We start from the raw sequence: 16,370 nt of genomic DNA on the forward strand, positions 1-16,370 counted from the left end.
GGAAAGAGGTAATTGGCCAGCCCTTTGCTCTGAGCTCGCCACCACCGACTGGAATGCTCTTCTCCAAGGGGATGTTGACAACCAAGTGAAAGCCTTCACTGGACACATCCTTAATCTACAACAAGAACACATTCCTCACCGGCAATATGTGACGAAGCCTACAGATCAGCCTTGGTTTGGCTTTCGTTGTAGAGAGGCTGCTACTGCTAAGTACAAAGCATGGCGAAGGTATAAGAGACATATTACCACCTATAACAGGAACTTGCACATGCAAGCCTGTAGGCATATGGGTGATGTTCAAAAGTGGGCCATTGCTAAATGGGAGGTGGACACTAAAAGAAAGTTAGCATCAGGTAGGGTAGGCTCCAAAACCTGGTGGTCCCTGTTCAAGGACAGACAAGGTTATCTGCCTGATGAACTTATTCCACCTCTAAATCGACAGGATGGGACCACCTCTACTAGTAGTCAAGAGAATGCGGACCTCTTTGCTGAACACTTTGCTACCAAAATGCAAGTTCCTGACCCAGCAAGGGACCCTCCTTGGCTAGCTGCAAGAACTGTGTCAAAACTGTCAGTGGTGACAATAAGGCAGGAGGAGGTGCATTTCCTACTTAAATCGCTTGACCAAGAAAAGGCTGTGGGCCCAGACAAGTTGAGCCCAAGATTGTTGAGATGATGTGCAGACCAGCTAGCAGCACCTCTAACTCGCATCTTTCAGCACTGCCTAGTACAGTGTAAATGGCCCTCTCTATGGAAAGAGGCAAATGTAGTCCCTGTTCACAAAAAGAAGGGCAGAGCAGAAATCAGCAACTACAGACCAGTGTCACTCCTGTCAATCACTGGTAAGAACCTTGAGACAATAATCTCAAGACAAATGACAGAGTTTTTTGACTACCACTCACTACTTTGTGATCGTCAATATGGCTTCAGGAAAGGTTACTCTGCTGCTGATCTGTTGTTAAACCTCTCCACTAAGTGGCACCAGTCACTGGATGAATCCAAAGTCAGCTGTGTGGTAGCACTGGACATTGCTGGCGCTTTCGACTGGGTGTGGTACCAGGGCCTCTTAGCAAAACTTCAAGCACTGGGAATTGCAGGCTCTACGCTATGTCTCCTCAGTGATTACCTTCATGGTAGATCTCTAAGTGTAGTTCTCAATGGAACGGAATCAGCAAGACATCCTATTGGGGCAAGTGTTCCACAAGGAAGCGTGCTGGGTCCATTGTTATGGAATGTCTACTTCAACGACCTTCTTCATCTCATCCCAGAATCACATGCATATGCAGACGACTGTACACTGACATTCACTTATCCAAGAGAAGAAATGCCAGCTGCTCTAAGCTACATCAATCACCAGCTGAGAGCTATATCAGCTTGGGGAAATAGATGGCAAGTAACATTTGCACCTGAGAAAACGCAAATGATGATCGTCTCTAGGCACCATGATGGTAATGCTGGTGCAGTAGTAAGGATGAATGGGAGGATGTTGGCACCTGGAGAAGAAGTTGATATCCTTGGGGTGAAATTTGACTCCAAACTAACCATGAAGAACCATGTTGTAAATCTTGCAAACAAGGCAGCCAGGAAGCTTACAGCACTTCGCCGTATCTCCCATCTGCTTGACAGTAGGGGTTGCAAGATCCTGTACGAGGCACAAGTACGCTCGCACCTTGAGTATGCTCCACTTTCTTGGTTTGCCTCCCCCCCCCCCTCTCATCTGCGACTGCTTGACAGAGTAGAGAACAGAGCAAGACGTCTCATCTCTCGCCTGGACCCATCCTGGATAGATCTGTCATTTCAGCAGAGCCTTCAACATAGGAGGGATGTGGGTGGCCTTACTGTTATGTACAAGGCCAATATTGTCAAAATACCACACTTGGATCCACTTCGAGGACAGCGTGAAACAAGCTTTTATGCCACAAGACGGGCAGAAAGCAGCAACTTCACTCTGGCTGTACCCTTCTCCAGAACATCACTCCATCTGAGATCATACATACCCAGGATGACTCGAGTATGGAACACATTCGTACAGGATAATGATGTCAACGAGATAAAGTCAGTTGATCAAATGAAAATGCTGGCCCACAGATGGCTCCAACTTCATCCTGTTTCCTACTTGTATGTCTCATAACAATAAAAATGCTTTCAAATGAGCTGATGTAGGTAACAGCTCTTAGCTTGCCAATAAAGATAGGAATCCTTAACCTGTAAATAGCTGTCAATAAAGCTAGGGATCCTTAATTAACCTTGTCAAACCCTGTGTAAAGAGAGAGAGAGAGAGAGAGAGAGAGAGAGAGAGAGAGAGAGAGAGAGAGAGAGAGAGAGAGAGAGAGAGAGAGAGAGAGAGAGAGAATGTGTGTTTTTCATGGCTCGCAGGCATAACTAACGCTAGCGTGAGGTAATCCAGAGTAGCTCAGCATCACAGACGACTTGGCACCTCTGACGTACCACAAGTTCCCCGAGAGTCGGGTTGATTCCTTTAGTGTGCACTGTGCAGATAGTGGATGGTATCAGGGGTAGTGGTTGGTATCAGGTGTAGTGGCTGGGAAACGGGGTAATGGTGAGCTAGTGTTGGATCACCCTTCTGTCAACTGACTCATCCGGGATATGAGGGAACAGTATCCCTCGGCCATAATAACAAGATTTCAACTCCCCAGGGAAAACAGGAATATCCTTGTGTGCACGAGAAGCAAACCGCCAGCAGAAAAACGAGGTAGTGAATCCTCTCTACCGCTCTCGGGTGGAGCAACATTTGAGGGCAACACGAGGCAACTGCACTAAGGCCCTCACATATTAGAGGCCCTCATGCATACATTTCGTAAAGTAAATACTGGAATTATGCAAAATAAATGTTACGTTATTTCAAATTATATATATATATATATATATATATATATATATATATATATATATATATATATATATATATATATATATATATATATATATATATATATATATATATATATATATATATATATATATATATGTTCCAGGGTCCCATCCACTTTTAAGCGATTACTGATAAAGATATTACTGTGTATACAACACTCAACACCATAGTCGACTATGGTGCTCTTCGCACCTACTCCTAGGTTGAGGGACTGATTACCTCATCTTCTGTACATAGTTCTACTGTCTTCAAGTTATGTCCTAGAATTTGTATTGATAAAGCCACTGGATGGCGAAACGTCTACAATAAAGATACCCAGTTGTTGCACATGTCTTAATCTCATCTTGTCGGTATTATATACCATTCGTACACACACCCACTCATGTATTTACCTAACCTATTTTTAAAACTACACAACGTTTTAGCCTGAATAACTGTACTCGGGAGTTTGTTCCACTCATCCACAACTCTATTACCAAACCAGTGCTTTCCTATATCCTTCCTGAATCTGAATTTTTCCAACTTGAAAACATTGCTGCGAGTCCTGTCTTGGCTGGAAATTTTCAGTACGCTATTTACATCCCCTTTATTTATTCCTGTTTTCCATTTATACACCTCGATCATATCCTCCCTAATTCTACGCCTTTCTAAAGAGTGCAGATTCAGGGCCCTCAGTCTATCCTCATAGGGAAGATTTCTGATACATGGGATTATCTTTGTCATCCTCCTCTGTACGTTTTCCAGAGCATTTATATCCATTCTGTAATACGGTGACCAGAACTGAGCAGCATAGTCTAAACGAGAACAGCATAGTCTAAATGATGTGTGAACATAGACAACCGGTGTAAGGAAACACCTCCAACGTTTTAACCCTCGCTGGGAATCGAACCCGGACATCACCGTGTGAAGCGACAGTTTTTTGCCTCCAGGCCCCGGGCCTGCAATAGGGCAAATTCTGTTTAAATATACTATCATAAAGGCAGTAGTACATTATCTAAGCCAAACTTGTTTTGCTGCAACTCTCCACATCTTCCACTGGCTCCACTATAAGTGTTCGTCATCCTGCCCATTTTAGACTGAAAAATCGTCATCTGCAGGCGAAACGTCTCTCCAGTAAAGCCGTCCAGGTGTTGCACATCTGCCTTATTCATCATGTCCGCCGTACTGCATACCTTTGATTTAATTAATGATAGCTTGGAGCCACCATTAGCGTTATCATTGATAATGTTGGTTGTTGCATTATTCCAATCCTTATCATTACGTAATTCAAGCATATCATATATTTTTGTGGGGAATGCTGATAATATTAAAAGGAAATTATTTGGATTGTATCTTTGATCCAGGGATCACAAGCCCAGAGGCCCAGTCTTTGACTAGGCCTCCTCACTGACGGTTTGATCAGTCACTGTTGGTATTTGCAGTTTGCATAACTATAAAACGGTAGGTTACGCCGTGAAATATGCACCACAGCCCCAAAAAATCAGTAATATTTTCGGGAATTTTCCGGTCCCATATACGTACACTCGACTAAAGTTTGCTGAGCGAATATCAACAATATTAACTATGCTATTGTATTTCGTTATTATAATATTTCCGGGTTATACTAATGCTAATATATCTGTAATGACGTTTTCCACCTTCTTCAGTGATCTCAAGATTATTTAAAAGGATTTCTTTGCTTGCCAGAATCAGGTGACGCAGGTTGCTCCCTCTAGCTGAGCCACAACTGCTTAAAAAAAAAAAGCAATCCTTAATACCTTGAGGAAGTCTTAAGAAGTACACTAATCCTTTTGAAATTAAACCCATTCTCGTTCCTATACAATTTCGTTCCCATGAAGTTAGCCGTGATAGCTTTCAAGATCCACAAAATATACTAGCCTACCTTTATACCTTACCATTTCTCTATACATAAATGTGTTAAATTGCCTTTAAGTTTAATTTTAACGTTGTAAATGTTAAAATGGAATTATCTAAGCTAAGCAGTGAAACCTCAGAGGAGATAGTGTTAGTGTTATTTCCGTGGTAAGGCGCTAAACTTGAGGTCAAACAGCGTCTGGGAAATCGGAGGAAATCAGTTTGGATGCTAGGAAAAGGGCAGCTTCAATCTTTGGATCAAGAGTCGTGCACCAACATCACAACACATTCCTTGAAGAGAAACGACACAATTTTATTCCCACAGAGGTCTAGTTTTTTCAATGCGAGAATGTGCATTTTGTAAAGTTCTGAACTGACTTCGGTTTGATGAACATCAAAATGGTATACAATACCGACAGGTTGTTAGGTAAGACACATATGCAACAGTTAGACAACTTTATTCCGAAACGTTTCGCCTACACAGTAGGCTTCTTCAGTCGAATACAGAAAGTAGGCAGGAACAGTAGAGATGTGAAGACGATGTAATCAGTCCATCACCCTTAAAGTCGTAGAATTTGAGGTTGTCAGTCCCTCGGCCTGGAGAAGTTCAGTTCCATAGTCAGGAACTATCTGAAGATCAAGCGACAGTGCGGATGACTTCGGTTTACTCAAGGTGTCTGCTAAACGTCGTGAACTGATGCTTATCATTGCACGAAATGTCCAATGACATGATCAACTGAAATTCTTATGACACTGACGAGAAATTATCGAATACACTTACAACCGAATAAAATTATATATTTTGTTTTATATCACTATATTATGTAAAAAAAAAAATCCATGATAAACGTAAATGTTCTTACTGAATATTTCTGGTGTAAGGTGCAGCTTATCACTATGGTATGTTATATTTAATCACAAACTGAAAAGGAAACTTATCGTTTGACTTACTATTACCTGTATGTACTTTCCATGTGGGATAAATTCCTGCAAATTCGCAATGCCAGACCAATCAAACTGTGATGGATAGTGGGCCGGCGGGCCACCAAAAGTAACAGGCTGGTTAACCGTGCAATCAGCAGGAAGGCCTGGCTCCAGACAGAACCGCGAGTAGGAAAACTTTCGTAACAGGCCATAGGTAAATAGCATATAACAAAAAAAACTATATCTTCTACTCAATCACTCAATCTTCACCTTTGCTTCTAGATCTTATCAGGATATGATCACACTTTGCTCTAACTCTAATCTCTACCGTAGTTCTGCTTTACGGTATAACGACGCACTGATCAACGTACAAGGTACACGTTGTAAAAACACTTTGTCACTATCAGTGGTCTGGGAAGATCCCTTGAGCTCTGAATTTAGTCCAGGATCACATGACGTCAGGAAGGGGAAAAGGGCGGTGCGCACTTGACACACATGACCAATATAAGCAGTCGACGATATGGCCAGACACACTAGACTTCATTCGACCAGCTATGGTCATAGCTCAGTGTTTCTCACACTCCAATAATCACGTCATCATCTTTAGGCATCATGGTCCTCTCCAGTAATAACACTGCCAAGAATGTCAGTGAAAAAACGAGGTGGGTTTAAACCAAAAATTCTGTCGCGTTAGGGGTTCCCAATCTTGTTTTACCCTTCTAGTAAGCTTTACTCCGCAAGGCAGTAAGTTATTATATTCGTAGCTAGCGCTAACCTGTAGGGGTAATACAGAGCCTTGGGAGAATGGAAGGCAATCAGGTACGATCCAGGGAAGGAGAGGTCAAGTCTAATTCCTTGGATTTAAGAGCCCATCACCGGCATCAAGGGATCTCACTTGAGTTCCGTAAGAAAATAAAGTCTCAAGGTATATGCAAAATCCGTCATTAGAACAGGGGAGGTTCCTCAATGTCAGTGAAGAGCTGATTACTCAATTGTCTCCCATTTCCCTAAGTATTGCATGACCCCTACGAATTTAGCGCTCCACATGAATGTAATAATAAATAAAATATATTTGCTAATAAACCTCAGCTTAGGTAAATTTCAGAATTCTTATGCCAGATCAACCAGGCTGTGATGGGTATGTGGGTTAGCGGACCACATACCCATCGTACTTGTTCTCTGAGCGTAAATTTGAAGCCACTGTTCCCAGAGCCCATGAATTTATGCAATTCTCGTTGCAATTATCCGTATTGCATCTATGGCTACCTCAACGTTTGTAATTGTCTCAGATTCCTTTAGTGCTTTGCAAGCTGTTAAAAAAATGATTCGCTCCATCCCCTCGTTCTTCATATACAACTTTGTGCCACATTTCTAGCTAAAACAAAGAAATTGTTTTCTGTTGGGTCCCTGGTCATGTTGATATTCAGGGAAATAAGCAGACAGATTCTGCTGAGCGGTCTGCAGTATATGACCTCCCAGTTTCATATCAAGGTATTCCATTATCAGACTATTTTGACTTAATCTCTAACCACATTTGCAACCGTTTGCAACAACGATGATCCGGTATGACTCATAACAAATTACAATCTATCAAACCAATGTTCTTTTGTCTTCGCATCGGGCACACCCATCTTACTCATAGATATCTTGTGGAGAGGCGCTCTGTTCCACTCTTTGAGAACTGTCAGGTTCCAATTACAATTTATCATATTCTATTGGACTGTCCTGTCTATCAGCGAGAACGCAGAATTTTCTTCCAACGTCGTCGCCACTCTTTGACACTTTGACTGCAACCGCTTACTCAATTTTTGATAATACTTCCTTTAGTACTCCTCACGGCCCTTTCTGACTCTACCTCTGTTATCCTCTCCATCCTTGCTATTCTATGATCCAGCACCACTTGTTTGACCCTATTGAGTTCAGCGTTTCTTTAGGATTATAATAATCCCAGAGCCTATACTCAGTTTTCGGTCTTCTTTTCCCTTCCCCAGTTTTCAGAAACTTGCATTTGTTGGGGGATGGGTTGAATTCAAGTAGCTACTTGTATGACCAATCTTGTAGCTTATCCAGGTTCATCTGTAGCCTATCCTTGTCATTATCGGGTTTTATACTCATTAATTTTGCATCATCTGCAAATAAGGATATACATCCATCTCTTTCAGTACGCCATTCACATATATCACAAACTGTACTGGTCCTAATACCGATCCTTGCGGAACCCTACTTCTTATACTTTCTCATACTAACATCTCTTCCCTGACAATCACTGTGTGTACTCACCTAGTTGTACTCACCTAGTTGAGGTTGCAGGGGTCGAGTCCAAGCTCCTGGCCCCGCCTCTTCACTGGTCGCTACTAGGTCACTCTCCCTGAACCTTGAGCTTTATCATACCTCTGCTTAAAGCTGTGTATGGATCCTGCCTCCACTACATCGCTTCCCAAACTATTCCACTTCGTGACTACTCTGTGGCTGAAGAAATATTTCCTAACATCCCTGTGATTCATCTGTGTCTTCAACTTCCAACTGTGTCCCCTTGTTGCTGTGTCCCATCTCTGGAACATCCTGTCTTTGTCCACCTTGTCAATTCCTCTCAGTATTTTGTATGTCGTTATCATGTCCCCCCTATCTCTCCTGTCCTCCAGTGTCGTCAGGTTGATTTCCCTTAACCTCTCCTCGTAGGACATACCTCTTAGCTCTGGGACTAGTCTTGTTGCAAACCTTTGCACTTTCTCTAGTTTCTTTACGTGCTTGGCTAGGTGTGTGTGTGTGTGAGCGCGCAGTCATCTGTATGTAGTTTCTGGGGTTGAAACAGTGTTCCTGGCCCCGTGTGTACTTACGTATTTGTGGTTGCAGGGGTTGCATTACAGCTTCTGGCCCAGCTTCTCTACTAGTCACTACTAGGTCCACACTCTCCCTGATTCATGAGCTTTAGTTAGTTTGTTAGTGTGTGTGTGTGTGTGGGGCTAATCATATATGACGTAACACCACACTGGGTAACCTTCATGAACCCGACCATCCCCCCTCCTGCGCGCCCTTCAAACGTCCACTCTCCAGCATCATCTGCCCCTCCCTGCAAACGTGCCCCTACCAACCACCAACCCACCTCCCCTACACCTTTACATCTCCCTTACACCTTTATAAGGCCTTTCTTTAATTATACCACAAACACAACAAATTAAATTTACCCATTTCATGCGGGACACAGAACAGATACTATGAAGTGATTAATGTAGCAACTAAAAAATAATCCTACGTGTAACTATGGCAATGGAGAGGCCGTTGCTCCCCATTCACCCCCCCCACTTTCTCCCTCATCCAGGCATTTCCCCTCCCCTCCCCAAATCCTCCATCTCGATTCATTTCCCTATCCCAGCTTGATTTGATATCCATAATAATCAGGAACGGATAAGATATCGTCCAATAACTCACAACTACCTCAAGGTAGGTAGGTAGGTAGACAAGAATGGCTTGGCCTTTTAAGAGACCTCTCGTTTTAAGATGTCTTCGCGAAAGGCGCAAATCAATGACTATTATTATTATTAGTAGTAGTAATAGTTTGTTACATTATTGTTTGAATTTTAACATTTTCCCCAGGATACGACTCACAATCAAGTACCAATTTATTGCTAGGTGAATAGGGTCAACAGGTTTAAGGAGACTTGCCCACATGTCTCACCTCACCTAAGAATTAAACCTGGGTCCTGTCGGTCATGTCCCGACTGGTCTTAACCAGTAAAGTGTGTGTGTTTGAGGATTCAGGTGTACGTGTGCAAACGCTCGTGTGTTTGGTTGAGGCACTGAAGAAGGTATATTGTGTGTAAATTTTCTATGTGGAGCTCAGAGCTTAAACTGATAGCACGTATCAGCACATCACTCTGTGAACTGTGCACTAGTGTCCGTGATCTGTGTCCTTTAGACCCCTTAGTGGACCTGGTTAGTATGATCAGCTGCTGGTGACGCCCCATTATTCACAAGTACCTCTCTCACTGCTAGCCTGCCACTGCCAGCGCCTGGCATTCAGGGCAACCCTTTTCTCCACACCACACACTTTGCTTCGCTTGATCGCAAGAATTAATCGGAGGAAAAAACATTCGATTTACATTTAGTAACGAGTGGGATAATAAGAGTATCAATGATGACCTAACGAATGGGTTAATAAGCGAGTATCGAGGATGCCACAGAGAACATTATTAGCCTTCGTGCCCGTATTGACAAAATCTCAAAAGTTGAGTGTTTATGTCAGCTGTGTACACTGATATAAACAGGATATTGAAAAAGTACCAGTTTATATCTAGATGGTGCTGGACTAAAGGTGCGCATTAGTGGAGGCTGCAACTTGACCCTCATCTGTGGTGTACATGTGGGAGTGACACTGGTGATCTCAGTCTACCTAGCGATGTTGACTGCAACGCATCACTAGGAGGGATCGCAGACTAGACTGCAACGCATCAGTAACAGAGATCACGTAGCGGATTCAGAGCATCGCAGGAATAATCGTGTGATGGATTTATTTTATTAATAAAAAAAAAAACCGCTCCAATCTGTTTATGCTCTGAAATTATTAGTGTATTACTGTGAACAGCGGAGACTTCAGGGGAAGAATCAGCGGTGTACAAGTGATCGTGTAACTTCAGTGTAGTCGGATTTGTTTAATTTTCAACATGATTTTCGCGGTGCGCTCCCGCAGCCTACTCTGTCTCAGGTAACTTTAAGCCGTCGCAACTTTGCAACGCGTTTTGTATTATTATTATTAATTATTATTATTATTATTATTATTATTATTATTATTATTATTATTATTATTATTATTATTATTACAAAAGCGCTGCACCCGTGTAGGTTTCAGCACAGCATCTGAGTTTCGAATAATTATTTATTTTTCTGAGCTGACACAACAACTATATGTTTATTGATTTAATTAATCAAGATTGATACTGAAACTGTTATCGTTATTATTTTTTTCGTATGACAGATGTTTGAAACTAAAAATATGCATATCTTATTATCGAATGGTTTCTGTGTCAATATTTTTTCACAGCCAAGTTTTATGTATTTACAAGGATTGAAAGCTAAATGTTGAAGTGCCTTAAAGTTGCTAAGAACGTCTTTACCCCCCAGAGTGAGATATGTGGTGAGAGAGGCGTCCAGGCTCGCCACTGAGACAATCAAGAAAAACATCGACACTCAGAGTCGAAGTTTGCCTGTTGTCTATGGCAAACTCTCTAATCTCCAGCCTAAGGTTTGTTTCTCTACAAAGCATTTTTTTTTTTAAATTATGAAGTTGGTGATAATACCGGTGTAAACTTCATCAATTAATAGATCTTATTGCAAACTTCATCAATTAATAGATCTTTTATAATACATGCTGGGAAATACAATAACCTTGAAGCTATTATCTCGAATTATATGAATGACTCGGCGTAACTACGTATAAGGAAACAATTATCTAAAAAATAATAGTCAAATACTGTCGTCTATCAACAGGTGCGGAATTTCGTGGAAGAGAGCGCTTGTCTATGTCACCCAACAAATGTGCACATCTGTGATGGCAGTGAACGAGAGATTAAACATCTTATGAACGTGATGCAGCAGGCTGGCATGATTGAACATCTCCCCAAGTACAAGAACTGTTGGTTGGCCCGCACTGACCCCGGAGATGTAGCTCGTGTGGAGAGCAAAACATTTATAGTCACTAAAGAGCGAAGTGAGACCATCCCCACTCCGAAGGTGGGCCTGAAGGGCCTCTTAGGCAACTGGATGTCTCCAGAGGACCTGCAAAACTCTGTCCAGGAGCGTTTCCCCGGCTGCATGGAGGGTAGGACCATGTACGTGGTGCCCTACTCTATGGGCCCTGTGGGTTCTCCACTTTCCAAGATTGGGGTGCAGGTGACAGATTCTCCCTATGTTGTGGCCTCTATGCGAACCATGACACGGATGGGTGGTAAGGTGTTGGAAACTCTGGGAGAAGATGATTTCGTCAGGTGCCTTCACTCTGTTGGCTGCCCGCTGCCCCTCAAGAAACCTCTGGTCAACAACTGGCCTTGTGACCCGGGACGAACCATCGTCACTCACGTGCCTGACACTAACGAAATTATTTCCTTCGGGTCAGGTTATGGAGGCAACTCATTGCTGGGAAAGAAGTGTTTTGCTCTGCGTATTGGTTCCACTATTGCCAGACGTGAGGGTTGGCTGGCGGAACACATGCTTATCCTGGGCATCACCAACCCTCAGGGTGTTAAGAGGTACATTGCTGCAGCTTTTCCCTCTGCATGTGGCAAAACCAACTTGGCCATGATGACACCCTCGCTGCCCGGCTACAAAGTGGAGTGCGTTGGAGATGACATTGCCTGGATGAAGTTTGATGAGGATGGGGTGCTGCATGCGATCAACCCCGAGAACGGATTCTTCGGCGTAGCTCCAGGAACCTCCATGCAAACCAATCCTGTGGCCATGAAGACTGTTCTGTCAAACACAATTTTCACCAACGTTGCTAAGACTAGTGATGGAGGAGTGTTCTGGGAAGGAATGGAGAAAGAGATCGCCAATGATGTGACTATCACATCATGGCTGGGAGACACTAATTGGAGTAAAGAATCTGGTAAACCAGCGGCTCACCCTAACTCTAGATTTTGCACCCCTGCAAGCCAATGTCCCATAATTGATCCTTTCTGGGAAGATCCTAAGGGCGTACCTATCTCCGCAATCCTCTTCGGCGGAAGACGTCCTCAAGGAGTACCTCTGGTATACGAGTCGTACGACTGGAAGCACGGTGTGATGGTGGGAGCGGCCATGCGGTCTGAGGCAACAGCAGCAGCGGAACACAAGGGTAAGGTGATCATGCACGACCCTTTCGCCATGAGACCATTTTTCGGCTACAACTTTGGTCACTACCTGCAGCATTGGCTAAGCATGGAGACCCGCACTGAGAAGCCTCTTCCCAAGATCTTCCATGTAAACTGGTTCCGCAAGAATGAAAAAGGGCGATTCTTGTGGCCAGGTTTTGGGGAAAACGTGCGTGTCTTAGACTGGATCCTGAGGAGAGTTGACGGTGAAGATGTGGCCGAAGAGAGCGCAATAGGACTCCTGCCAAAGACATCCTCAATCAATTTGTCCGGCCTGAAGGAGGACGTTGATATGGACGAGCTGTTCAGTGTTCCAAAGGAGTTTTGGGAACAAGAAGTCCGCGATATTGCCAGGTACTTTGACGAACAAGTTGGTGCAGATCTTCCCAACGATGTTTGGGAACAACTTAAGAAGTTGGAAAAAAGAGTGGAAAAAATATAAATATTTGTAAGGACTCTAATGCAAATGGCTGTGATCTGTTGTGGAGAATAAGGCACAAGATCATGGTAATTTTGGGATATGATTTAATGCTCTTATTCTACAACTGAAGTCTATTAAAAGAAATTTCACAATGTGGTTTCAAACAGTTTATCAATCTTCAGCAATCATAATCAAATATTTATTGTGATTATGTTTTCTATACATCTCGCCAGCATATTTCACTGCATTACTTTGCCGTTCCTTCTTGTTCAGCTCTCTTGTAGGCCTGTGTGTGTTTGTAAGATGTGATCACACACAAACTCAAATATTTAAGCTATTAAACACACACAGGTGTTACGTAGGGTATATGAAGGCTTCGTGTTAATGTGACAAAGGTTTTTGTTTATAATAAACCAATTTTAAATACTATTTTTATAGCAATGGTAAATTCGTTTTATTTATGGCCTATTAAGATTCAGAATTTAGTACTACTCACGTGTTTTGGGGGAGGAAATTACCAGGGCAGGTCGCTCCTGCCTCTCACAACTACTGGATCACTATGACATGGCCTTGGATGCACTGGAAGAAAATCAGAATGCAGATGTAATATACACAGACTTTGCAAAAGCATTTGACAAATGCGATCATGGCGTAATAGCCCATAAAATACGTGCTAAAGGAATAACTGGGAAAGTGGGGAGATGGATCTTCAACTTCCTAACAAATCGAACACAAGAGTAGTGGTCAACAGAGTTAAATCGGAGGCTGCCATAGTGATGAGCTCTGTTCCACAAGGCACAGTACTCGCCCCCATCTTATTCCTTATCCTCATATCAGACAGACAGAGATATACACCACAGCACCGTATCATCCTTTGCGGATGATACTAGGATCTGCATGAGGCTGTCATCTGCTGAGGACGCGGTTAACCTCCAAGAAGATATAAACAAAGTTTTCCAGTGGGCAACGGTAAACAATATGATGTTCAATGAGGACAAATTCCAACTACTCCGTATGGAAAACTGGAGGAGATAATAACTAGAACAGAGTATACTACTGACTCCGGCCATACAATAGAGCGGAAAAATAATGTAAGGGACCTGGGAGTAGTAATGTCTGAGGATCTCACTTTCAAGGATCACAACAGTGCCACGATCGCACGTGCAAAGAAAATGATAGGATGGATAATGAGAACTTTCAAAACGAGAGATGCCAAGCCTATGATGATCCTTTTCAAATCACTTGTTCTCTGTAGGCTGGAATACTGCTGTACATTAACATCTCCATTCAAAGCAGGTGAAATCGCAGATCTAGAGAGTGTACAGAGATCCTTTACTGCACGTATAAGTTCTGTCAAACACCTTAACTACTGGGAACGCTTGGAAGCACTTGACTTGTACTCGTTGGAACGCAGGAGGGAGAGATACATCATAATCTACACTTGGAAAATCTTGGAAGGAATGGTCCCAAATCTGCACACAGAAATCACTCCCTACGAAAGTAAAAGACTGGGCAGGCGATGCAAAATGCCCCCAATAAAAAGTAGGGGCGCCATTGGTACACTAAGAGAAAACACCATAAGTGTCCGGGGCCCAAAACTGTTCAACAGCCTCCCATCAAGCATTAGGGGAATTGCCAATAAACCCCTGGCTGCCTTCAAGAGAGAGCTGGACAGATACCTAAAGTCAGTGCCGGATCGGCCGGGCTGTGGCTCGTACGTTGGACTGCGTGCGGCCAGCAGTAACAGCCTAGTTGATCAGGCCCTGATCCATCGGGAGGCCTGGTCATGGACCGGGCCGCGGGGGCGTTGATCCCCGGAATAACCTCCAGGTAAGTACAAGGCGCTATTTGCCTACTGAGGTTTTGAGGTGGCAGAGAGAGGCGGTGACTCTGTATATTGGACAGAAGCTGAAATGACACAAATATATTAACTGTGCCTACTTTCAGATATTTCTCATCCGTGCACGCCTCTACTTATCATTATTAGTTGTTGTGATGTAATAACTGACAAAGTGATAAACCAAGGTTAGCATTCCACAAGTTCCCAAAGGATTTAGAAAGAAGAGAAGTAAAGTTCTGACGTGAATATAGATGTCTGTGTAGCAAACATTTCATTACAGCCTAAAGCAAAATTTAGCAAGTCAATGATTGTATGATCCCCTCTCTGGGATTAATATATTCACAGTCAAGCGCTACACTTGTAGGGGTCATACAGCTTCTGGGCAATGGGAGGTAATGACGTTTGATTCAAGGAGAGTATTTTCAATTCCTTGAATCAAGAGCCCTTTACCAACATCAACGTCCTTTACCCACCTTTAAGGGTTAACCCCACCTCCCCCCCCCAAAAAAAAAAAGTCAAACATTTATGCAAATTCTGTATATGACAAGTATGTGTTTAGTAATATAAAATAACCCAATTTACTAAACTCGTGTAAGAATTTGCATGATTATTACATTGTTTCCTTTGGGGGGAGAGGAATTTTCAGGTGACTGGAAAGGAAAATGAGCCTGCAAAAAAAAAAAAAAAAAAAAAAAAAAAAGAATAAAATCGATAAAATAAGTGAACGTATTTTAAGAATTCATCAAAACAGAAGAATCTTCTGTTAATTCTAAGCATTAAAATAATCGTACAACATGATACTAAGAAGTAATATCGTTGCAGAGTAAACCGACAGTACGTAAATAAGACATAATAGAGGAAACATCTTCACAATAAAAATGGCATAATCCCCCCCCCTGTCTTATTTACATACAAGACACTAAGATGCTAACATGTCAACAACTATTGTGTGTGTACTCACCGTGGTGGTGAAGAAGCAACAACACTGGTTATACAGTTGAGAAATGTATGCCATGACCGTCAGACACTTCTGCACCTGGTTTGTACACTAGATGATGTGAGGACGCCTCGCTCTGTCCTAAGCGCCGTTCACAAATACGTTATTCTTTTCCCTGGACGCTTGTCCTCGCCATATTGTGGTAACTAACATCAGCTGATTTAGTACACGATGGGGAAAGTATGTACGCCTTTGGAAGAAATCCGGTTGCCGACTCAGGTTTGGTCTGAGATGTCTCGTTCTGGGAGGGTTATGCAAGTCTCCACCTTGCTGCCCGAAATGCCCCGGCATGATGGTAATAATATAATAATATCTTCATTTACTACAAGTACATGTACATGGTATACAGGCCTAGCTGACAACAATGACATACTACTATATAGAAAGCCCCTTGTTATGCTCCGCATGTCGGGCAAATTAGGTCAGTGTCCCAAGATGCAACCCGCACCAGTCGACTAACACCCAGGTACCCATTTTACTGATGGGGAACATAGACAACAGGTGGAAAGAAACACGCCCAATGTTTCTACTCTGGCTGGGAATCGAACCCAGGCCCTCGCCGTGTGAAGCGAGAGCGTTAACCACCAGAGCTTTCTTTG

General features: G+C 42.8%; 1 protein-coding gene across 2 annotated transcripts; it reads left to right on the top strand.

Moving 5' to 3' along the window:
• The first annotated feature begins 6,182 nt into the window (after window positions 1–6,182).
• Window positions 6,183–13,382, top strand: LOC128702684 (phosphoenolpyruvate carboxykinase, cytosolic [GTP]-like). Of its 2 annotated transcripts, none has more exons than XM_070101966.1 (3): window positions 6,183–6,333; window positions 10,790–10,910; window positions 11,156–13,382. In XM_070101966.1, the coding sequence occupies exons 1-3, from the start codon at window positions 6,284–6,286 to the stop codon at window positions 12,953–12,955; spliced, it is 1,971 nt and encodes a 656-aa protein (XP_069958067.1). In that variant the 5' UTR covers window positions 6,183–6,283; the 3' UTR covers window positions 12,956–13,382. The 2 variants fall into 2 exon arrangements, with proteins under 2 accessions (XP_069958067.1, XP_069958068.1); XM_070101967.1 differs by lacking the exon at window positions 6,183–6,333 and adding an exon at window positions 9,495–10,373.
• Window positions 13,383–16,370: the final 2,988 nt, after the last annotated feature.

The sequence above is a fragment of the Cherax quadricarinatus genome, chromosome 79 (assembly GCF_038502225.1).
Source record: "Cherax quadricarinatus isolate ZL_2023a chromosome 79, ASM3850222v1, whole genome shotgun sequence".
In the NCBI taxonomy this organism is placed as follows: Eukaryota; Metazoa; Arthropoda; class Malacostraca; order Decapoda; family Parastacidae; genus Cherax; species Cherax quadricarinatus.